The 25,419-nt window shown below is 46.7% G+C and overlaps 1 protein-coding gene across 3 annotated transcripts in view; it reads right to left on the bottom strand.

Moving 5' to 3' along the window:
- LOC120537777 (SH2 domain-containing adapter protein F-like) overlaps positions 1 to 22,849 on the bottom strand; it is a 30,439-nt gene extending 7,590 nt beyond the window's left edge. The window contains exons 1-3 of one of the 3 annotated variants that reach the window (XM_039766969.1): positions 22,762 to 22,849; positions 9,640 to 10,246; positions 1,860 to 2,022 (exon numbers count right to left, since the gene is read on the bottom strand). In XM_039766969.1, coding sequence (XP_039622903.1) covers positions 1,860 to 2,022; positions 9,640 to 9,975 — 499 coding nt within the window. In that variant the 5' untranslated portion in view covers positions 9,976 to 10,246; positions 22,762 to 22,849. Of the gene's footprint in view, positions 1 to 1,859; positions 2,023 to 9,639; positions 10,252 to 20,353; positions 21,258 to 22,761 lie in introns of those variants that run through there. The other 2 variants (XM_039766967.1, XM_039766968.1) reach the window with 2 other exon arrangements.
- Between the last annotated feature and the right edge of the window lie 2,570 nt (positions 22,850 to 25,419).

Genomic DNA, 25,419 nt, shown 5'->3' with positions numbered 1-25,419 from the left:
AGACTATCATTATGGTGTGTCCCCATCCAGCATGTCATGGTGTGGGGGTACAAGACTTGTCCCACCATAACACAAACACCAGTCAAGAGCAACCAATCCCAGTCACAGCCCCCCATGCCACCATCGTGGGGTGTTATGCAAGTGACCTGAAGGCCAACGTCTTAAAAACAAGCCACACTTCCAGCAAATTCTTCCATCCATTCTCAAGACCACTTTGTCCAATTGAGGAGTGTAGTGAGCTAAAGAATATTCCAGAAGCACTGGTTGCAAAGCAGCAGCAAATCCAGGGTGGGCCAACAGCTCATCCTCTGCCTCCCCGAGTGCACTCTGTTCCATTGATGGTGCAAATTGTTGGCCTGCCCACATCGCCATCTTGCAGACCGGTGCAGTGCCCAAAAATGACATCTGATATGTCATATGGCGGGGATAACCACCATCGCTGCCTCCAATGCATACACACCTCTTGGGACTAGGAGGTTGGGCGCCTACACTGATACATCATGTGGCAGCACCAACCAAACGAAGAACCACCTTAGGACCCCAGATTAGTGAAGTCGTGCAGCGGGTGACACCTCAGCACCACACTAGTGGAACAGTAGGAGGTCTTTCTTACTGTGCCGGGGGTGCCAATCCTGCCACCAACCAAATTGGTTATTGGTCATACCCAGGATGGAGCAGTTGCAGGTTGAGGGTCTTGCTCGAGGGCTCAACGGAGTGGAAACACTTCTGGCGTTTATGGGATATGAATGGGCAACCTTCTGATTGGCAGCACAGACCCCCTAGCCTCAGAGCCATGTCTTTCCTTGGGGGGTCAGGGCCTAATTTACTAATCAGATGATCTCCACCACCCTGCCCACCTCAAGTGCCCTCCAGCTCCCCATCATGCTCCACCTGACCTTAACGTCCACAAGGATCTTGCAAGCCATGATGAGGCAAGCAACTGACCTGCATGAGCCCTTAACGAAAAGCTACGGCCAAACCTTCTTAGTGGGCATTAATTTTTCAAACAAATTTAAACAAAATGTTGTGGTGCAGACAAAGCCCATGCAGAGAGCAGTCTATCAATGGGCACAGGGTCTCAAGCGGGGTGTACCAGCAGTTTGCCCATTTCTCCCCACAGCATACTGGCACCACCCACCCTGACCTTCATGGTAGCCCCCCGTAGTCATATATTATGTTCGAATATCAACTCTCTGATCTAATGTATGAATATCATACCAGCTGAAAATCCATGGAGGGTACTGCCTCCAACCCCTCGCTTGCCAGTCAAATGCATGTTCTCATCAACTCTGAAGGGGGACCACCCCTCCACTCTCCAATCAAATGCATGAATATCAGCATCCCACTTGAAACACCCGAGGGTTACTGGGATAGGAGACCCCCAATCCCCTCAATGAGCCACCCAAGAGAAGCAGAGGACCCAAAGGGAACCCTCTGATTGGTTGAGAAATCAGGTAAATTTAGCAAGGCATCGGGTAGAGACCCAAGAAGCTGACAATGTCAGACTACCAGCTCTTTAGTTACCACTTCAGGCACTAGCTGTGCATCCACACTCCCTCACACACACACATGCATGTACCACACCTTTGTCACTGGTATTTCGGAGGCACGGGGTGAGCATACAGACTCCCCACAGATAGTGGCCACTCCGAGGATCAAAAACCAGGATAATGGAGCTGTGAGGCAATCACTCCTGAAATCACAGATTGACCTTCAGTCTGCATGACCAGAAAGCAACCCCAAACCCCCCCCCCAACTCCCCCCTTCTCCCCAGGTAGGTGATGGTGACAAAGCAAAGGATTCTGGTAGAATGACAATAATCTCTTTGCCCTTCTCCCCGTGACACAAGGGATTTGTACCTGTGATGACCCTCTGGGCCTCATATGGCTCCATATATCCGTTGTTCTCAGTTTGAGATTCAGGGTCTTCCTCTGGGGGCCGGGGCCGCACTTCAGGGCAGGCGTCAAAGGGGTCCGAGTAGTCCAAGTCCCCTGAGGCTGGCGGCACAGACGTCACTGCTGTCTGGGATGGACAGAGGGAGAAGATACAAGTCAAAAGTAAACACATTAAATGAGTGATGGTGCATCGATGGAGAATGGCGCCCACCAACACCCCTCAACACCCCCCCCCCAGTATGCTCTCTGTCTCTCTCCTGCCTGGTCCAGATTGGTCAATTCTTTGTAAATGAGACTCACAGATCAATAAGACAGAAAAAAGAGAAGCAGACTTCAGGCTGGAGCAGTGCATTGTGGGAGTCATAGCCACTCATTGATTTGCAGGCCTGCAGGTCTTCATCACATGGAAGGAGGGTGGGGGGGTCTAGGAGTCTGGGGTGGGGATTAGGAACGAGCAGCAGCTGTGTAAACATGGCTAGGCCATGACTGGCAGAGAAAGGGGCTATATAGAAACAGACACCCGTCAACCAACTTGAAAAAACAAAAAGACAAAATGTCAGACAAAGGCAAACAAAACGGAAAATTAAATAAACACTCCTGAAAATATGAGGTCACTTAACCACCTGGCCTGTTTCACATCACACTAGTGAGCATTAGTGTTAGTGACCAGGGACAGGGCAACGACCGGGAAAACACTGAGCGCCAGATCTGGCGGGGAGAGGAGCACAAAGGCATCCTGTGCCAGGACTGTCAGGGGGCAATGACCAAGAAGGCATCCAACACCATGTTGACCTGGAAAGAAAACCACAGAGGCGTCTAAGGTTTCGTTCTGTCAGGATCAATGACCACAAGACGCATCAAGTGCCAGATCAGTTTCAGATGGCGAAGTGGATGAACACAAAGTCACCCAGTGCCTGGCCTGTCAGTGTTAATGACCGAGAAGGCGTCCAGCACCACGTCAAAAGAGAAGGAAAAACCACAAACGTGTCCATCATTAATTCTGTCAGAATCAAAGACCTCAAAGGCATCGAGTGCCAGATCAGATCCAGATGGTGGAACAGAAGACCACAAAGTCACCCAGTGCCCCAGCGGTCAGAGAGCAATGACCAAGAGGGCATCCAAAACCATGTTGACTTGTAAAGAGGACCGCAAAGGCGTCTAGTATTAATTCTTTCAAGAGCAGTGACCACAAGAGGCATCAGGTGCCAGATCAGATCCAGATGGTGAAATGGATGACCAGAAAGTCACCCAGTGCCAGGCCTGTCAGTGTTAATGACTAAAACGGCATCCAACACCATGTTGACTTGGAAAGAGGACCACAAATGTATCCATCCTTAATTCTGTCAGGGGCAAAGACTACAAGAGGCATCAAGCGCCAGATCAGATCCAGACGGTGGAGTAGATGACCTCAAAGTCACCCAGTGCCAGATCTGTCAGAGGCCATGAACAAAAAGTCATCCTGTGCCAGGTTTGTCAGGGGCATTGCCCCCAGATGACGACCAAGCAGCATGTCAAATGAGAAAGAGGACCACAAACAAGTCTGTCATTAATTCTGTCAGGTGCAATGGCCACAAAGAGGCCAGCATTAACTTAGTCAGGGGAATTGACCAAAAAGGTGACAAGCAGCCAATCAGATCCCGATGACAGAGCAGAAGACCACAAAGTCATCCAATACCAGGGTTGTCAGAGGGCAATGACCAAGAATGCGTCTAACACCATGCTGACTTGTAAAGCGGTGCCTAGTATTAATTCTGTCAGGAGCCAGATCAGATCCAGATGGTGGAGTAGATGACCTCAAAGTCACCCAGTGCCAGGCCCGTCAGTGTTAATGACCAAGAAGGCGTCCAGTACCACGTCAAAAGACAACCAGAACCACAAATGTGTCCATCATTAATTCTGTCAGGAGCAATGACCACAAAGGCATCAAGCACCAACTCAGATCCAGACGGCAGACTAGAAGACCACAAAGTCATCCAGTAGCAGGACTTTCAGAGTGCAACGATCAAAAAGGCATCCAACAGCATGGTGGCTTGGAAAGAGGACCACAAATGTGTCCATCGTTAATTCTGTCAGGAGCAAAGACCACAAAGAGATCAGGCACCAGATCAGATCCAGATGGTACACCAGCTGTCAGAGAGCAACAACCAAGAAGGCGTCTAACACCATGTTGACTTGTAAAGAGGGTCACAAATGTGTCTAAGTATTCATTCTCTCAGGAGCAAAGACCACAAAGGGATCAACACCAGACCTGGCAGAGGAGATCACCACAAAAGCATACGGGACACGGTCTACCAGAGCGTTGCCCTCTACGCACTCCATTATTGTCAGCTTAGGATTTTTGCTTTTCCAAGCTGGCAGAAGCCCATGACCACAAAAGGTATCCCCACCGAGTCAAAACCAGAAATGAATTCCCCATCTTCTGGTAGGCCAATGACCAAGAACACACCCAGTGCCTGATCTGCAGAGGAAGATGGCTAGAAAGTCATAGAGTGCCAGGTCTGTCTGGAGGAAGAGCCCATCCAGCACCACGACGCCTGGGGTATGGATGACCACAAAATCATCCAGCGTTAAGTCCGTCAGGAGCATCCAGGATTATTTCTATCAAAAGCAATGACCACAAAGACATCAAGCACCAAGTCTGCTGGGAGAGAAGACCACAAACATGTTAAGAACCAGGTTAGCTCGGGGACCACAAAGTCATCTGCCGTTAAATAAATCTGTTAGGAGAGATGGACATGCTGGCTACATTGACCACAAAGGTGTCCAGGGTAAAGTCTCGGTGGTTATCACTACTTCAAGGGGTCCCGTGTCAGACGATAATGTCATCCAGCACCAGGTCAAAGATAAGGCCAGGACCACAAAGGCGTCCAGTATCAGGCCCCACTGAGTACCAACCACAAAAGAATGAATTCAGCCAAACATTTAAAGAAACATCCAAAGCCGGGTCTGTCTGGGGGGAGATGACCACAAAAATCAAGAAGCATCAGGTCTGTTGGGCACGATGACCAAGAAAGTGTCCAGCACCAGGATTGTCATGGAAGTCATACAGCACTAAGTCAAAATGTCATTCAGCACCAGGTCTGCTGTGAGGTGAGCAATGGCCACAAAGGCGTCCGGCATTAGGTCTGACTGGGGCAGTGACCACGAACGCATCCAGCATCAGCTGTGCCAGGAGCCAAGCAGTCTAGTGGCACCTGTGCCAGCGGAGTCTAGCAAAAGAGAGGCGAGATCAGCCCTTCTGCCTCAATGCTGAAAGATGGGACACTAATTAAGGGCATCAGGTGGCTGCAAACCTCCCAAAAAAAAGTGGAGGGAGCTTCCAAACCATTCAATCTGCAATTAACTCCGCGCTTTCCTGAACATTTTAATCAAGAGACAGAACAATAGCTGGCGATGAAAAGCGGGCAGGCAGAGTGACGGGGGCCACGGTTTGCTACTGGGGGATGGCCAGCACTACAGGGAGGGAGCGGAGGAACCCGCCGAGAAGCATCTGCTGCCTCGAGCGCCATCACCGCCGCGTTCATTCACTCCAGACTGACAGCTTCTGACCGCAGCATGGCTGGAGGCTTCCGAGAGGTGACAGGTGACAGATGGTGGGCAATCAGGGGTCAGAGTGGTGCATTTACGCCTCACTGACTAAAAGATGATATCATTTCACAGAAGACGTACATGGAGAGGCTCTGAATTATTCACAGCCGGAGGAGCGCGCAGGGAATGGCAGAGAACACCACGCGGGGGAGCTGGCATATGGGTTTCAGGACATGTGAATGAACACCAATGTTTAAAGAGATGGGACTTGTGACTGGTGGTCTTTCAGGCTCTCAAGCTCCTGTCAGAGATCACCTAAAAAAAGGGAGCAGCTACAGTATGATGCCCAACAGAACAGAACCTTGAGATGCCAGTGAGGCACTCCCAGGATCATCACTACTGCCCAGGGACTTTCCGAGACTTAAAGAGACAAAACGCTCCAGCCTCCTACGTCGAGCATGGATGGACAGGAAAAGAAGTCCACAGATATGAGGCAGGACATAAGCATGGTGCCATGCATCACTATGTTCAGGATGGGACAGCTTCTTCAAAGAAGGGGGTTTGCCCAGCAAGTCTTCCAACCACAAATCCAAAGTATGGCAGGACCAAAGAAGGTAACCCTCCAGAAAAGCATACGAGGCAGGATAGAAGATCAGTGCCCTCAAGCCTTAGGGCAGCGCAGACCTCCAAGATAGATTATCCAGGAGGTGTTTGAGATGCCCTCCTAGGACAGGGTGAAAGTAAGAGGCCATGAAAGACACGTCCCCTCTGTGCCAGCTCTAAGACAGGCCTTCAAAGAAATGTCCTCCAGCCACCCATCTCATCAGACAGAGCTCACTGAGCGCTGGCCTGCTACCTCATCTTTAGGGGCAAGCAGGTATCTAAGAGGAACACTCAACAAATTTGGTCCTTCAGCCTCCAACCCCACAGACAGAAAGAATACAAAAAAATAATCAAATCAAAAAGTGTCATCCAAGGTGGGACACGTGACTGGCACCAATTTGCCCCACTAACTACCCCAAAAAACAGGTGCCCTGACCAGCACAGGATACAAGGACCCTCAGGGTTCAGTCCAAGAAGTGGCAAAACTGCAACAAAAAGAAAGACCATATTAATGAGGCCCTCCAGAGTCACCCTTAGGACAGAATACACCAGAGAAGTGTCCTTTAATGAACTCCCAGACTGTGGTGGGACACGAGAGATGTGTCCTTCAGTGCCCGCTCTGTGATGGTTCTTCAAAGAATTAGCTGAAGAAAGAAAATAAGAGTGGCACCCTCTAGTACCATCCTGAGGAAGGAGCAGCCCCAGTGCCCATCTCCAAATAGGCATCCACTGCCACACAGACCAAGGCACAGTTTGACCAGCATAGGGCCGAAGGAGTCCAGAGATATGCAGGAGGCCAGAGGGTTCCTCTCTTTCGTTGGTCAAGATGGACACCACTCTCTGCCCTGCAGATGATCCTAGGAGTGTCTGATCCCAGATATAGCACAATAAAAAAAAATAGTGCGCTCCAATGTCTATCCAATCTCAGACTGCCCTCGGGAGATGAACAACCCTTCACCAAGGCTTTCTCCAAATAGGCCTTTCTCTCGACTTTCTCCAAGGTCTTCTTCCAAAATGGTTTTCTTTACCTCCTGCACCAGCTTCAGACCAAAACTGTACAGGTGGCATCTGAAATATGTGATAAAGTTCCCAAAAATCTAACAATTAACAAACAGCTAGGGGGTCGGGGTCTTAAGCCGGATAAGTGACTTCCTGGAACTGGACTGATTTTGACGAAAAAGGGTGTCGAGCGATACGCCCTCCAACGGCAAGCCCTTATCTGATCATCGCTCCTGACGGAATTAATAATGGACACCTTTGTGCTCCTTTTTCCCCCGTTTGACATGGTGCTGGATGTATTCTTTGTCATTGAACCCTACAGAGCTGGCACTGGGTGACTTTGTGGTGTTGCAGTTGACCTACAATCGCCAGTCTGTGATATGGCAGGTCCAGAAAACAGGAGTCCTCTGATGTCCATGTAGTCAGAGGCAGGATATCGGAGTGTACGCTTTAGCGCCATCTTCAGGACACCTGTTATACCTCCCTGCTCCAAACTAATAAAAACAATGTCCTCGTAAAGAAAAATGGAACCAACACCCAATGAATCCCAGACACGTGCCATAAATTACCAAGTCACCTCGTATACAGCAGGACTTTAAAGACGCTTAAAACGTGACTTGATGTTACTTTGGAGAACCTGGAGAATAGGACTGGCAAGCGTGTTGCACTGGATGGCCTGCTCTCATCAAAACTGTTCTAATGTTCAAATAATAATAGGAAAGGCTATGGGAATGGACCCCTCTAAGCACTGTCCTCAGAAAAATGGCAACCCCCCTATCCCTCAGAGGGGTCACCTCCACAAACAAGTGCAAGGCCAGATTTAACCAGGATGGGGACAAAGAAGCCTAAAGAGATCTGTCCTCTAACCTGTGACCGGTGAGGTCCACAAAAAAGGGGAGTTTATCACATCTGAGACAGGAGAATTGAGTGGTGCCCTTCAGCCATCAGGGACTGCACCCCCCAAGAAGAAGAAGAAAAGGTGACGTCCTACAAGAAAATCATAAGAGTGACGCCATCCAGCACCATCTACTAGACTGAATGACCGCCCTTCTCAAGCAGCTCGTCTAGCACCGTTTTAACGACATGAGCATGGAAAAGGCGCTATATAAATAAAATGTATTAGTATTATTATATCTAAGGCTGGATTTGTCCAGGATGGTCCAAGGAACCTTCAGCCTTCAATTCCAGATAAGACAAAACCAAAAAAAGATGATGTCTATCCAATCTGGAGACTGAGGTCCCAAACCAAAACCAAAAAATGTCCTTGCATGGAAAAGGCACTATATAAATAACATTTATTATTATTACTAATTGTTGCTATTATTAATATTATTATTACTATTATTATATCTTAGGCTGGATATCTCCAGGGTGGGGACAAGTAATTCCCATCATTCAATTCCAGATATGGCAGCACCAAAATAACAAAATGTTCCTTCAAAGTCCATTCAACCTGGAGTCTTGGGCTCCAACCCAGGAGCAAAAAATGTGTCACCTTGAGCATGGAGAAGGTTCTATATAAATAATAATAATAATAATAATAATAATAATAATAATAATAATAATAATCGAAGGCTGAATTTGTCCAGGATGAGGACAAGGGGCTCCCAGCCAACCATTCCAGATATGGCTGGGCCAAAAGCAAACGTTCCTCCAATGTCCCTCCAACGTGGAACCTGTGCCTCCAATCCAAGACCAGAGAATCCCTCAGATGAAGGTGCTCTTGAATGCCACCATTAGGACACCATTTAGCATCACCAAACATAAAAAGTTGGCCTTCTTCAGGACAGAAAGTAGGAAACATCAGATTCCAATTCAGCACATGTCAGAGCTGAAAAATGGTGCCCTCCAGGCTCCTGTCTGAGACGGAAGACATTAGTGGTGCCCTCCCAGCACCATCTTCAGGACAGAGTACTGTCGGCACAAAGACTGTGGTGCAAAACAAAGGGAGAGCTTCTAAAAGAGGTATGAGAGTGGCATCATCCTTAAAAAAGAACAGCCACTCTACCCCAAAAAGGTGCCCTCCAAGGCTGGAATTGTCTTAGATGGGATCTGAGGAAGTTCAAGAGAGCTCTTCATATTAAGTTGAGCTCAGGAGAGATGCCCTTTTAGCACCACCTTCAGGACAGAGCAACCTAAGCAAAAAACTGACCAGACAATCTTTAAAAAGGCTGACAGAATACAAAAAATTCTAGACATGACAAAACTGAAAATGGTGCCCTCAGAACTTTCATCTGAATGTAGTTGTGCCCTCTGGGATAATCTTTAGGATGGGATGTACATTCTAAGAGGGGTGATGAAACAAGAGGACAGCAGACTGGGCACAAGGGTGGCACCCTAGAGGAAGATTCCCATGACAGAATAACCCCTCCATCCTAAATAGGAACTCAAGGGCAGCACCACAACCTGTTCAGGACTCATGTAAAGTGCAGGCCATTTGGCCAGAGGCCATAAAGGAAAACTTGACTTGTTCACCTCTGAGGACGCCCCAAAATCTAACTGAATAAGTGATGCCCTCAGACCATTCAAGCAGAGCTGTCAAGATCCCCCAGTCAAGGCGGGGCACCCCTTGCCCAAAAGTTTCGAGTTCTCCCAACCCCAAACATGGACTTACCAGTTCGACTTTGGGCTGGTCTGCTGGCGGCACTGTGGCCAAGTTCTTGCAGCGGTTCAGCTCCTGGGAGTCCACCTTGATGAGACGATGCTTTGGGGAGAAGAACTTTGTGTCCAGGGAGCCGGCCTTGACCGGAGAGCCAAGTGGTGGGATATCTGACTGTCCGCCATCCAACCGGGGCTTGTTCTCAGCATCCTCATATGGATCTTCAAAGTCCAGGTTCTTCTGGGCTCGGTAAGCCTTTAGGATTTCACTCTCGGTGTAATCCGGCTTGGGGGGTTGGGGGGGCACCCGGCGGCTACCGAAGTTCAGGTAGTCTCTGAGCCACTTGGCCATGGCCCCCCAAGCGTTAGATACAAACTGTATGATTTACAGTGGGGCTACGGCATAGGAGTAGGAAGAGCTGGAATGTCAAACTCCGGAGTTGTGGGGCCACCTGGATCAGCTCTGGAAATCCCACCAGGAAAAGGGGGGGGAGGGGGGTCGGGGAAGGAGCGGGATAAAGCGGTGGAAAATTTAAACTCCAGAAGAAAGCTGATCCCAGTTGAGGATGGGGTGGCAGGCGCTGGGTGCTGTGCAGATGACTGTGCAGGTCTGGAATCGCCAGCTGGGCTTGAGGAGAAGAAGAAGGGGGAGGGGAGGGAAAAAAAATGACAAAAAAAAAAAAAAATGAAATCACACAAAGGCAACATGTGAACCCGCAGAAGCTGGAGCCGCTGATGTGATGCAAACTGACACCAAAGCTCCCGAATCATTCATGTAGGCCTAATCCCTCCTTCCAGGGCGTTAGTAAGTGCGATTAATACATTATTCCAGCGTGCGGCTCTCCTACAATAAAAGGCACATTCCAGCAGCCTCCATCCATCCAGCCAGCCTCCTTTATACATTAGGACATTAGGAGACCCCCTCACACACACGATAAAGTACCACTTATATTATGCATCCAGTTCCCCTTTTCAAACAATCTGCCCATTTGGTCATATAGGGCCGGATATTGTCATATAGAGCCTGATATTGTACAAGTTATATTTATATAAATAATCAGACCCTATATGACCAAATGGGCAGATTGTTTGAAAAGGGGAACTGGATGCATAATAAAAATGATTAGACAGATAGCTCGATAGAAATGAAAGGCACTATATAATTAATAGATCGCTCGATAGAAATGAAAGGCACTATATACTGTAATTAATAGATATGAAAGGTACTATATAATTAATAGATAGATAGAGATAGATAGATAATGAAAGGTACTATATAATTAATAGATAGATAGATAGATAAAGGTACTATATAATTAATAGATAGATAGATAGATAGATAGATAGATAGATAGATAGATAGATAGATAGATAGATAGATGGAGAAAGGTACTATATAATTAATAGATAGATAGATATTGTCTGTCCAGTTAGGAAGCTCAAGTGATTGTGAATCAACTTTACCTGCTTTGATGCAAATGAAAAGTGACAACAGGTGACCTGGAGGGGCAACAGCAAGACAGCCCTCAAACAGGGAATGGTTTTGAAGACGGTGGGCACAGATAGTTGCTCTCTCCTTATCCTTTCTGACTGTTTCGTCTCTAGTTTTGTGTTTCGCTAGTGTCCTTGTCACTGCTGGTAACATACCTGCAGCTGATTCAAATGGCACTGGTAGTCCAGCTCCTCCAGGATGACACATCCACACATGCCAGTACAAGAAGGTTTGCTGTGTCTCCCAGCAGTGTCTCAAGAGCATGGAGGAAATACCAGGAGATGTGTGGGCCAGTTAATGGCATCAATGTCTTTGTCATTCAGGAAGTGCTTACACACTCTGGACCACATGAGGCTGGGCATTGTCCTGCACCAGGACGAGGCAAGGGCCAACTGCACCAGCGTTAAGTCTGACAATGGATCCAAGGATTTCATTCCAGTACCCAACTGCAGTCAGGGTACAGCTGTTTGTGCAACCCTCTAAGGAAATGCCTCACTAGACCATCACTGTCTAGCTAGATAGATAGAGTTAAAGGCATTATATGATAGATAGATAGATAGGCACTATCTATCTATCTATGTGATAGAAAGAGAGATGGAGATAGATAGACAGATAGATGTGAAAGGTGCTATATGATAGATAGATAGCAGTGTAACATAGTGGTTAAGACTTTGGACTTCAAATCCCACTACTGACACCATGTGACCCAATTAGATAAACAAAGGCAACAGAATCGATTGTATATTGTCACGCATATATGTCAGAGGATCACCTTTTGTGCTCTGTCAAGGTATGCTATAACCCACCAGGTCGAGAGGGGGCGCTATCGGTAACATTGTCCTCTTCTCCTCTCTCCACAGCACCGAGAAACCGCCCAGTTACTGCACCTGACCCCGCCCCTTCCGGTTCCCCGGCCATTAGAAATCCTGGCCTTCCAGAAGGAGGGTTACTTTGGCAAGAGTGACCCACCAGGTGGAGCTCCTGAGCAGACTGCCCCTAATCCACGGCTACAGCCAGAATCTTTACTTTGTCATTTAAAACCCAAAAGGCAGGAGAGCTCTAACGCCTCAGGGGTGTTTTCTTTTGTTTTGGAACTTTCTGTGAATTAAGTGGGATGATCCAGTTGGTGCCCCACATTTTTGTTAGTGACCTGTCATTCCTACACTCCGGCACAATGACTTAAAAGTGAACTCACACATGTGGACTCTGCATGTTCTCCCTGTGCCTCTACAGGATTTTCTTCTGATATTACAGCTTTCTTTTCTGTAGCTCCGAACACTGCAAGTGGCAGGTGGATTGTCACGTCTAAAAACTGTCCCTAGCATGTGCACTGTAATGAGCTGGCGCTTGGTCTGCAGTTGGATCCTGCCTTGGACCCATTCGGTGGCCCTAAGCATATGCACATTCGTCTGTATGGTTAACACATGATAGGGTTTTCAGTCCAGTTTGGATTTCCACCACATCTGAAAGACATGCATGGACACCTGCTGAGAGTCTGCACTGAGTGATGGGCTGAGGTCCTGTCTAGTGTTGGTGCCAGTCTTGTGCCCGATGCTCCTGGGATGAACAGCAGATCTTTACTGTGCTTTACCAGATGAGCCAGATAAGAATGGATGAATAATAAAAGTCAAGGGAGCCCTTGGTGTCAAACATAGCAGTACAAGTTATGATACTTCACCTTCTGCACACTTGACAATTTTAAATGGATAAATTTGCCATTTTAGCCCACCAAAAGTTCAAAGATCTGCAAATTTCAAATCTCTCCTTCCTAGAAGTGTGCATAGTGCCAGACCTGCAGGTTTAGGGGGGACAACTTCAGGGCTTGGATGATTGCAATTGCACTCCAAGCCACGGGGTGGCACTGTCACTTAATACCTCCCTCTGCAGATAGGATGATTGACAGATCCATCACCAATGAGGATGCTTCTGGTTTCTGGCCACCTGAACCCGCCTCTTCCACTTCCCGTCCAACTCTGACTTGCATTTGAATCGGACTACTTACGTTTATTTTCTATTTTTTGATTTGCTTTAAGGTCTTGCAGTTATACTTCTGTGCCCCAATCATTCGTGAAACCTGTTGCTTTGCTCTTACAATATATACACTGTATATACCAGTTGGTGGTTTTTTTTTTTTTGTTGTTTTTTACAGGGTGGCACGGTGGTGCAGGACCCAAGTTCCATTCGACACATACTCCTGTCCCAAGACGTGTGACTGCTGAGCCACCTAAGGTCACACATCTCATTTCAGCAACTCTCTAAAAGAGTTTGCAGTCAAACTGGGTTTTTGCCCTGATGGTTGTGTGTGCCCTGTGGCAGACTGGCATCCTGCCTAGAACTGGTTCTGGCTTTGTGCCCAATGCCGTTTGAATTGGTTTCAGTTATATGTGACCCTCCTCTGGATAAGTGGGTTTTAAAAATGAACTGATAGATGGCTGGCTGGACGGATGGATGTGAAGTCACTCAAGCCAGTGCTGAAAGGCGCTATAAATCTCATGCGTCTCGTTTTCCTCTTTTTCTGTTACAACTCAAGCCGATGTCACATTCTGCGTCTTCTAGCCATCGGGTACGTCAGACTTGCCGCTGGACCCTGTCAGGTGACACAATTGAACCCTGCTAGACATCTTTGTTCTCTTTGTATCTTGGTGGGTTCTTTCTTCATTTCTTTTATTTTTTTTGCGACTGCCAGTTTTTGGATGGTGGCACACCAGTTGCTGTTGCTCACGACCAATGTTCAAGTACCAGCTGTGCCACACTCTGTGTGGAGATTAATGTCCATCTCCAGGAGTGTTAAGAGTAATGATGGGAGTTTGTGCCCTCAGATGGGCTGCCACTGCCAGGACTTGTGCAGACCCCCACTATGTTATAATGGAAGGAGGATGGACGGGTTGGGGCGGGGTGCATAGTCTTTGTGTTTAGTGGTCTGTTCAGAGCCCAGCAGTGCAATGAAGTGCATTTACAGTCGTTTCATGCCGCCACCCTGTGCCCTCTCAAGTCAGGGAGGTGGGGAGGGTGGGGAGCCGGGAGGGTGGGGAGCCCATCCTGGCAGCACTGGGTACAAAGCAGGACCCAACGTTGGATGGGGTGCTGGCCCGTCCCTGTCAATTATATTCTAGTAAAACGTTATCGGCTCAAACCAGCTTATTGGAAATCGGGCACCTGCAGAGCTTATTCAGCAGCAATGGGCACAGAATTAGGGTTAGGGAATTAGAATTCGGGTCGAGCGCTAGGCTCACTGATGCACACACCCATTTAGTGCCAGTTTAGAATTGGCAATGGATATAGTTGGTGATACTGGGTAGAAAGGTAGACCACCATTAGAAAAACCCACCGAGACACCGTGAAGACTTCACAGAGATACTGGGGTCCTCACCAGCCCCACATTTCCTGATGACATGAGCAAATGAAGGGCCGCCACTCTTTAAATGGGTACAACTGTTGGATGCCATCCAATTTGTCTTGCACTTGTGAAATGCAGACTGCAAGAAGCTCCATCTCATTTTCACTTTCATCATCCTCTCACTTAATTCACATATATTAAAGTTCACTTCTGGGCACATCGGCGACTGCTCCTTAGGACCCACAAGCAAACTCCTCAGATCAGAACTGGACCCGAACCTGTCCAGCCATTTTCTAACACTGCCTTTCAGTGTCTAAAGCTGAATGCCCTCCACCCATCCATTTTCTAATCTGCTTGCCCGGGTCAGGGTCGAGGGTAGCCGGACCCCTCCAAGCCTTCTTTGTAAGCTTTGCAGTGCAAGGAACAAAAACAGATGGCACACCGATCTGCTCACACACATGCCCACTCACAGGGGGGCCAACCTGACCTGCCAGACTTTGGAATGCAACTACCCATGCGGGCACACGGGGGTATAGTCACACAAACTCCACATGGATGGCAACCAGGCTGGTATTTGATCCCAGGACTGTGAAGCGGCACTGACCAAAGCAATGGGTGTCCTCACTTTGCAACCCTCAGGTGGCAAAGCACAACCCGTAATGGAGACAAAAAAATGCCCATTTAGTTGAATTAAATGGGACTTTAGCGTTGGGCGCTTTAGAAGTATGTCCACTCGAACAGGATTTGAACCTGCTGTCCGCGTGTCACCTTCTTATTTAACCATCCATAACTTCCCCTGTTCTACCAAGCCTTACGCCCCTTGTTAAAACTGATTAAGTTGGCGTTTGTGTTGCCATTACTTAGTACTTTTTTCTTAATTTTTCACTTAAGCTGGCACTTAAGTCTTCAATCTGCCTCAAGAATGATTTAAGATATGAAGAGGTAGGGGAAGTGATGGCGAAGGTGGTAGGGAATGAGAACGGCACCCGTACACATGTGCCACACGGAGAAGAAAACATAACCTAATATAACACAACATAATGCAACTCAATGTAACTCAACATGTATAACATAACGTAATTAAATGTAAAATAATGCAACATGTAATAGAACGTAATACAACATAATGCAACAGGTGATCTTCTTCTATAATACACTACCATGGCTGTCCGTTTGTCTGTCCAGGATTTTAAATCACCTGTAGCTCTAAAACCATTTGACCTATTGATGTGAAATTTGGTACTCATACACACTCATACACACACACACACACACACTACGTGACGTCTACTGTCCGCTTTCGGGGTGATGATTGACCTCCAAGGTTATTCCTCTATTCATTTTTATTTTATTGTAGAATCAACTCGTGGCAGTGGCCAGCAGGGCAGCCATGTAAACCATGCGTATGGGCGCCGTTCTCATCCCTACCACCTTCGCCATCACTTCCCCTACCTCTTCATATCTTAAATCATTCTTGAGGCAGATTGAACACTTAAGTGCCAGCTTAACTGAAAAATGAAGGAAAACACAACACAACACAACACAACACAAACACCGACTTAATCAGTTTTAACGTGAAATGTTGCCGGCGAAAGAAGAGAAGAAGCAGGCCGCTAGGGTGGAGAAAAGAAGAGCTGCTCAGGAAGCAGCAAGCGCATCAACCTCTGAGAAGACTAATGATAAACGTACAGAGAAAGAGGATGAAAACTAGGAATGCTCAGATCAAGTGAATTCACTGCACGTTATCATGAATTGCACCATTACTGGTATAATAGAATGTAGCATAACATAATGCAACTCAATGTAATGTAACATGTAATAGAACATAACATAATTTAACATGATGCAACATACAATATGACATAACACAACATAATATAATATAGCTCAATATTATGCAACATGTAATATAACAACTTAACATAATGCAACGCAACATAAAACATAACACAATGTAATGCAATATGTAATAACGTAACGTAATGCAATACATTGCAATGCAACCTAACATGACGTAATAAAACGTAACATAATAAAACATAGCGCAAAGCAACACAATACTATAACAGCATAATGCAGCATAACATAGCAAAATATAACAATGTAATGCAACGTAATGCAATATAACACAATACAACATAACATAATATAAATTAACACAACAGAACACGATATAACACGTAATATAACGTAACACATAATATAACATAACACAACAGAACACACACAACGCAACATGTAATATAACGTAACACAACAGAACACGATAACACAACACAACGTAACACGTAATATAACGTAACAATGTAATATAACGTAACAATGTAATATAACGTAACACAGCGTAACAATGTAATATAACGTAACAATGTAATATAACGTAACACAATGTAACAATGTAATATAACGTAACAATGTAATATAACGTAACACAGCGTAACAATGTAATATAATGTAACAATGTAATATAACGTAACACAGCGTAACAATGTAATATAACGTAACACAATGTAACAATGTAATATAACGTAACACAACACAGCATTCCAATTCATGAGACCTCACTTATGGACCCGAATTCACCTTTAGATTGGAATCCCCACTAATTGTCCCCCACTTTTGGATGCACCCTACGCCCCCGTCCTTCTGTCAAACCAGGAACCTCCCGATCTCCCACTGGTCCTAATGTAGAACTCAATGCATGTAATTACATAATAATTTACTTTTAAAGACCCCCATTTTTTGACACAGTGACTTTCCCTTCAGATAGCAGAGCTGCATATCCAAACATTCTTTTCTCCAACTCACACTGAGCCCCCCCTTGCTTTATAATCTAGCAGTTAAAGTTCACATTTGTGGGGCTGCCACCCTTTACAATTAACACTTCCCTCGTTATTTTTTTTTTTTATAAAGCAAGGATCCCTTTGTGCCAAGCCAAGACTGACTTCTTATGCGGTGATGGCCCTTTGCTTTACATTTGAAATTAAATTCCATTTTACATTACAAGATATTCCTTTTCTTCCCCCCAATTGTTTTGCAGGCTACAATCACCAAGGGTTCAAATCCCTTTGTACTGAAATAAGAGTCACCTTTTATCACGTATTGTAAGCCTGGCTTTCTACATTCTTAAAACTGAAGGTGCCAAGACAGTTTCTTCAGGTTGACGCCATAAGGGGGACCATTTTTGGTTCCTAAAAGAACCACCCAGGTGACGTTTCCAGAGTTCACCTCCATATCTTCAGATCTGTGACAGGCTTCATTAACAGCCCTGACTGGTAGATGACAGATCTGTGAAATGTCGCTGACTTCCTGATTTTAGGACTCTTTCTCTATTCATTCATTCATGCAAACACAGTTCAGGTTTTCCTGATCTGTTCGTATCCTGCTGGGTAGCCCACTCAACATTAAAGATTTCTGCTTAATCCACATAATGAGAAACTTTTTCAAAAATCGGTTTCATATTCAAAAAAAAATATTTTGGCTTTGTCAAGCAAGGGGTCTGCAAGGAACCACACGACCCAAAAAAGAGCCAGAAGTGTTAGGAATGGGACAGCTGATCAAAGCCATATGTCTGTGGGGTGGACACGAGGAGAACGTGTAAACCCCACAGGGACGGAGATTCCCATAAAGACCACCTTTCTAACATTATTGCCAGTTTCATTTATTTTAATAATGCTAGATGACCTTTGTTAATCCAAAATGGACTCATTCACTCCTCCGTTCATTCTTCACTGTTTATCCAATTCCAGGACATGGTGGGGGTCTGGGTGCTGTTAGGGCAACATGCTTAGTGGGAAGACCCACGTGTGTCCTAACCCCCCAGTCACACTTGCCAACTCATACTAAGGGCCCCCAATGTGTTCCCAGGCCATCTGAGAGATATAACTCTCCCAGTGAGCCCTGGGGTCTCCTCCCAGCTGGTTGTGCCCATAAAACCTTCACAGGGTGACAAATGCAAATCAGACACCCGGACCACCTCTCGATGTGGAGGGTCAGCGGCTCCAATTCCAGACCCCTCCTCGACGTCCGCACGTCTCACCCGATCTCTAAGGGATAGCCCTGCCACCCTGCCCAGCGAGGATCATTTCGGCCACTTGTACCCACACTCTCGTTCTGCCAGTCATGCAGCACATTTGAGATTAAATTCCACTTTAGATTACGAGATAAAATTTTCTTTCTTTCTCAATTGGTTTTGTTGACTGGCATTGACTCCTCACGCACACTTGGGTTCAAATCCCTTTATACTGAAACAAGAGTCACCGTTTGATCACTTATTCTAAGCCCAGCTTTTATACTCATAAATAAAGGTGCCAAGGTGGGATGCCATAAGGGGAAGCATTTTTGGCTCCCAAAAGAGCCTTCCAGGTGAAGGTTCCAGAGATCGCCTCTCCATTTCTTCAGCTCCATACAGCTGATGCCAGGTTGGTGAGACTCCTGTGGGCGCCTCGTTTTTAAAGGACTGCTGCCGCATACAACAACACAGCTAAGTTCAGGTTTTCTTGATCCGTATGTATCCTGCTAGACATTAAAAATGTTTGTTTTGTCCTCGCATTGGGAGTCATGGCAAAGACCAAAGCACCCCCCCCCCACTTCAAATGCAAAGGACCATCCGCAGAATGAAACTGCACTTTATCAAGCAACGGGGACCCCAAACAACCCAGTAAAGTGCCATCATTAAAAACGTGCTGCCTGCCATGGTGAACAACAGGTACATTTGCCCCCAACCCCATTGTCAAAATCAGGGGGATATTTTAACACACTAATTCAGTGGGTTTTGTTGTTGAGCAAAACTCACAATAAAATTGGATTTTCTCCAGAATTTGAGTTAACTCGTAGTTGGCAGTCATCATGTTAAAAAAAGTGGCAGTTAAACCTAAGCTGTGGGGTTTTGGAGTGCCGGAGGCAAACCCACACCAGCATACATGCAAACGGCAGCGAGTCCCCTTGAAGCCCACCTATTCTATTAAGTAAGCTTCACTTCCTGATCGCTTTATACTGTAAATGAAGTTCACCTGCGATGGCCTGGCGCCCCGTACAGGGTTTGTTCCTTTCTTGCGCCCTTATGCTAGCTGGGATAGGCCCCAACAGACCAGACCCAAAGACCCTGTTCAGGCCTAAGCAGGCTAGTTATTGACTGACTGACAATTAAAGTTTGGTTTCACACCTTTAATCATTCTAGCGCCCCCCCCAATAAAAAAAATTAAAATAAAACCAAATCTCAGGTATGTTCGCGGTGACAATCTCTTGTAGTACTTTTGAAATTAAATTCCACTTTACACTACTAGATAACCTTTTTCCCCCCCACATTTTTGCCACCAGACTCGCCCCCAAACAGCTCAGGTTTAGATCCGTTTATATTCAAATGAGAGTCACCTTTTGATCACATAATGTACGCCTGGCTTTCTAAGCGCCCTCCGTCAAAGTCCAAGCTAAGGTGGTCGGGCCTCTTTTGCTATATTCCGACAGCCCTGACCCTTTAGGAAGCCACGTCCAACTGACAGCTTCGAACAATGTCGGGTTTTATTAAAAGGCTTTTCCGACAGCACCACCTCTACTACCATATTTTTAAAACTGCAAACCCCACTCTCCCGAAGCTCCCACTGGAGTCTGATCAGTCCTCCTTTTTGTTGATCGCGAAACTCACCGAAGCCCCCTTTATTACGGACTTTCAGAAACCACGCGCCCCCCGTGTCAGCTCTGAAAGGCAGGGTCCCCCCTGATTTCGTACTTTAATGCGAGGTCGCACCGTCAGGTATCAACAGACTCGTCTGCTAATACCGAAGATCACTTTGGCAGCGCACCCCCGCCCCTAACACACTCGCTCTCTTTCTCTCAATTTCCCATTCTCTCTACCTCTTTAATTCATAAACAAGTAAATAAATAAATGATTAGGTTAGATACCTCAAACGAGTCCCCGTGGATTTTCCCCGTGCGGCAGATTGTTGGCCCCAGCCGCTGCAGATCCGAGCGGGCAGTTCAGGCGGGCAGGGAAAGCCAAGCCGTGTGAAAAGCGAAAGCGGCTCCTCCAGGGAAACAGGAAGCACAGCGACGAGGCGCAGGGATCAATCAGTGCAGCTCCACCTTCGCCAAGTTTGCACCAAAGTTAAGTGCTGAGGAGGAGGAGGAGGAGGAAGACCACACCTGAAAACAGCCTGTTCAGGGAGAGCACGGATCTCCACGTCGCTTAGCTCGCCAGACCTGTCAAGCGGCACTCTCAGCAAAAACGCAGACGGCGGCGCAAGTTGGTTTTCGAGGACTGGCGGAGGAGATGCGTGTGTCCTCCCGGCTCTCTCTCTCTCTCTCTCCGTCCCTTAAACAGATCGGTGTGGAGAAGTCGCTTCAAGACTGGTTGGTGCCTACACCGCCTCCCATTACCCCTGAGTCCGAGGCGCAGTGGGACGGGGTGCGAGGCTCTCCTGCGAATGATCTTCTTCCTCTTCACTGTTGATTCGAGACTAGTAGAAGAAGAGGAGGGGGCGGTGATTTTTTTAGCAAAGCACGTATTTTACGGTAGGCTCCTCCAGACACAAGCGGCGCTCCTTACAAACGTGAGAATCCGTGCGTTTGGCTGTAGGGGGCGGACGTCGCGTCTCCTGTCCCGGTGTTTCTTGCCCGCGGCTTCTCGTTCGCAGTCGGCCCAGCTTTTGTCCTCTTCGCTCACGGCTCTCCTGTACAGCAGCCGTAACCCATATAATAAAAGCTCCTCCCCATTACAGATTACTGGTAAAACGCGAGCGAGTGAGTTGGAGAGAGAGCGAGCAGTCTGCTGCGCTCGATTTCCTCTGCTAGTATCGCCGTCTGCGCAGTTTTTATAAACTCTTGTCGTTTACAACTTACGTAGTACAATGAAAGCGCGAAAACACACCGCAGATCTGCGCAGCTGTTGTAAATAATTGGCTAACGTCTTGTGACTCGGCCAACCAGCGTCAAGGTCTACTAAAGTACCGCCCCAAAATCAAAGATGAAAGAACACGGTAGAGCACCGCCCTCTCTGTTGCGCCTTGCAATTCAGGCTGCGTGGCACGGTAGCGTGCCCTGTCCACTTTTAGCGCGACTGTCGTCACAGCTCACTGTCAAAGTGAACAAAGCTTATTGTGGAGCAATCGGGCAAGACGATCTGATTGGTCAGATACGGAGAACGCGAGATGTGAACAGGCATGGATGGATCGATGACTATACAGCGCCTCGACACAGACCGCACAGACAAGGGGCAGACGAACGGACGACGTGATCTGTCAATCTATTTTATAATGACTTTCACATCTATCTGTCTTAAATAGTGTCATTCCTATCCGTCATCTGGTGGCTTTAATTCCCTGTTATAGTGTGCGTTATCTATCTATACTGTATTGTAAAGTGCAATTCATATTTATTACTTGGAATTTTTCTTTGGCTATCAGTTATATAGTGCATTATCTGTCTGTTTTATATAATACCATTACTAACTGTTACCTATGTCTTTCATTAACTATCTGTTATATAGTGCCCTATCTATCTAATATAGTGTCATTCCTATCCGTCTTACCTGTTTGCATTTAATTGCCTATGTGTTATCTGTCTTTTTCATATGGTGACATTGGTGACAAGAGGTAACCTTAACTTAGTTACAGGAGAGTCGAGCATCAGGGATGTCAGTAATTAGAAAGGTAATCACGGAGGGACTCAAAAGAAAAAAAAATAGTAATATAGTAATCATTGACTAAATTCACGATACAGCCCAGAAACACACAGCCTGATTATGCAGTACCCCAACCAGCGACAACTATATCGCACTTTTTCATTTTTTATTTTATCCCCCCCAACCACCCAAAAAAGACCAAAACTGTCCAAAGCCATAATGTCTGACTATATAGCGCCCCACTCCAACGTAACAGGGTAGGATGTTCTGCTTTGTCAGACACGATTTTATAATGCCCGAATTATCTCCAGCTGACAGGTGGGCATTACAACAGAATCCACTGATCGAATTGACTTGATAGCAGTGGTAAGGTGGTCAGCACTGTTGACTTGCTGATGAGGTCCTCACACTGTTTTTATGGATCGCATCATATCTGATGTGTCATCTATCGACTGCTATCAGCACTAAACTAACTGAGCCTCCCTAATCACACAGTTGCTCTCTGGTGACTGAACCATTGCCTTCTGAGCAGCGCTTTCAGCTCTCCCCTCCTCAGTTTAGCCGGTCCTGACTATGACTGATGACACCAATCGCCCCCATAACTCGCCCACCGTTACCACCTTGGATATTCAGCTCAGGATGAAGTCATCTCCACCGCATCTTCAGGCAGAGGTTAATCTCACGTTCTTACCTGCAGGCCAGCTAACATTAAAGCGCCAAACGGTGAGCAGTCTGGTGGCAGCCACCGTCCCTCTCTTCTCCCGTGTGTCTCCCTGAACCCGCTCTGGGAAGAAGATTCCAGAAGCCACTTCACCTACAACTCAGGAAAGATGACTTAAGCAGGGAGCCGATCTCCCTCTCCCTCTCCCTCTCCCTCTCCCCTTCATCGCCTCGGCTGCCATGTAGTCATTAATTTTGCTACGGCTGGTCGATCGGTGCCTCAGATTGATGACCTCTCTGCGGGGGCCGCAGGGTTTGGCGAGATGAATGTGAAAAAAGCCATAGAATAAACTGGTCACCAAGCGGGTGACACGGCGTTTTGGCGGGGAGGTGACTGGGGGGGTCTGGGAGCTTATAAAATCATCACATTAACTAAACAATCCTTCTGTAGTTTACCCCTTGGCATTATCGGCGCTGCGAATATCACTTTTATTTGGGCTCAAAATCATATCAGCGAGAGTGTTTCTGTAATTCACCCTGCGGGTGGGATACCAAGGGGAATACCCTGTAGGGACTGGTGAGCCTGCTCATGTTGGGCAATAATACGGGTTCGACCGCATGTTCTTTATTGACACTCTTGTGCGCCCTGGCACTGCACTATTGAGCATTTCGGTTTAAAGACCCCCACGGTGCGAACCGTGTATGGTTTTGGGGATAAAAACATTTCAGTCGGAGTACACCGGAATGGCTGTCGGGGCTCTGATGCCGATTCATATGAGAGAGTAACGGCGCTGCCACTCTGTGTCGCGCGTATCTTTATCTCATCAGTAGGGGGTCTTCAGCTGAACAGACAGCCGCTCGTTCATCACACGTGCCGTTTATCCCCCCCGGAGATGTTTGCCGGTGATGAAAAGCTCTGCCACCTTTAGACAGCCACCGATTGCTCGTGCGGATGGGAAGAAACTGCGTCGGAGACACTGCGTGTGCGAACGGGATTCTCGCTGTGTGGCATCAGGGCCACCATCCGCCAGATGCCTTTTGATTTATGTGCCTCTGCAGCGCTGCGAAAGAAACGGTCACCAGCCGCAGCGGCCGGCACAAAGGCTAAGTATACACCGAGGAGCGGGAGCGTACTGTGCGGCTCAGCAGGACCCCCGGGGACGAGGGGGTCACGTAGGGTACTGGTGAGCCCGTGCTGTCCTTGCAGTCAGTTTTTCTTGCAGAGCTATTTAAATGCAGAAAAGAAATCCAGCGCTTTTAAAGGCGCTGTGGACTCTTGCGCCTCCTTGTGGATATCAGATGCACTGCACGAGCAGGAACAGGTTTGGTCGACAGGATAAAAACACTATTTTATTTATTATTTACTGATTTGGCTAACGCCTTTATCCAAAACGACTAACACTATTCGAGATAAAATTGGTTACATTTCTTTTGTTTTTCCAATTGCAGCACATGCGAGTGAAATGCCTTGCTCATGTTAGAACAATTTATATAGCGCCATTCACTGCGCACATTATCACAAGGCACGTTAGCCGCTTTGAAAGTAAAAGGCCAACAGCTTTACGTCTTCCATGCCTAAATAATATTTGGCATTTAATATGCTGTGATCTAAAATACAGTCATGGCCAAAGTTTTGAGAATGACACAAGTCACAACGTTTGCTGCTTCAGAGTTTGTAGATCTTTTTGTCAGATGTTTCTATGGTACACTGAAGTAGAATTACAAACATTTAAGTTTTAAAGGCTTTTTATTGACAATTACATTAGGTTTATGTGCAAAGTCAACATTTGCAGTGTTGGCCCTTCTTTCTTTTTCAAGACCTCTGCAATTCGCCCTGGCATGCTGTCCATCAACAATCCTGACTGATGGCAGTCCATTCTTGCATCATCAATGCTTGGAGTTTGTGCACCTGCCTCTTGAGGATTAACCGCAAGTTTTTAATGGGATAAAGGTCTTGGGGAGTTTACTGGCCATGGACCCAAATTTTTGACGTTTTGTTCTTAGTTAGTTATCGCTTTTGCCTTATAGCACGGTGCTCCACCATGCTGGTCACCAAACTGTTCTTGGATGGCTGGGAGATGTTGCTCTTGGAGGGGCAACTGACAAAAAGATCCATAAACACTGAAGCAGCAAACTTTGTGATAACCAATATTTGTGTCATTCTCAAAACTTTGGGCCACGACTGTACACAGTTCCTGCTAGATTTAATTTTAAATGGATAAACTTGCCTCCATTCCCTCTGGAGGACACTACAGTAGCAGCTAGAGTCTCTGCATGTCTTACTGCTATCCCATAGTTTGTGGACACCTGACTATCACACCTCTGTGATTCTAATGGATATCTAATTCCAAAACTATAGACATTACTATGGAGTTGTTCTCACTGATTGAGGGCCTAAAAGGTTTTCCACAAGATTTCGGAGAATGTTTGTGGGAAGCCAAAAGAGCATTTGTGTGGTCAGGTATGGATTTTGGAAGAGATTCAAATAAATCCCAAGGGTGTTCAACAGAGTTAAGGTAAGACCAATGTGCAGGCCCCTCAAGTTCCTCCATCTTTTTTTAAGGACCTGGCTTTGTGTACAGGGGCACAGACATGCTGGAATGGAAAAGGGACCTTTTTCAATCTGTTGCCCCAAACCTAGAAGATCACAATTGACTAAAATGTCTTTGTCTGCATTAACAGTACCTTT

The sequence above is a fragment of the Polypterus senegalus genome, chromosome 10 (genome assembly GCF_016835505.1).
Source record: "Polypterus senegalus isolate Bchr_013 chromosome 10, ASM1683550v1, whole genome shotgun sequence".
In the NCBI taxonomy this organism is placed as follows: Eukaryota; Metazoa; Chordata; class Cladistia; order Polypteriformes; family Polypteridae; genus Polypterus; species Polypterus senegalus.
The sequence above is the reverse complement of the archived record's forward strand: the minus strand, read 5'-3'. Positions and strand labels throughout refer to the sequence as shown.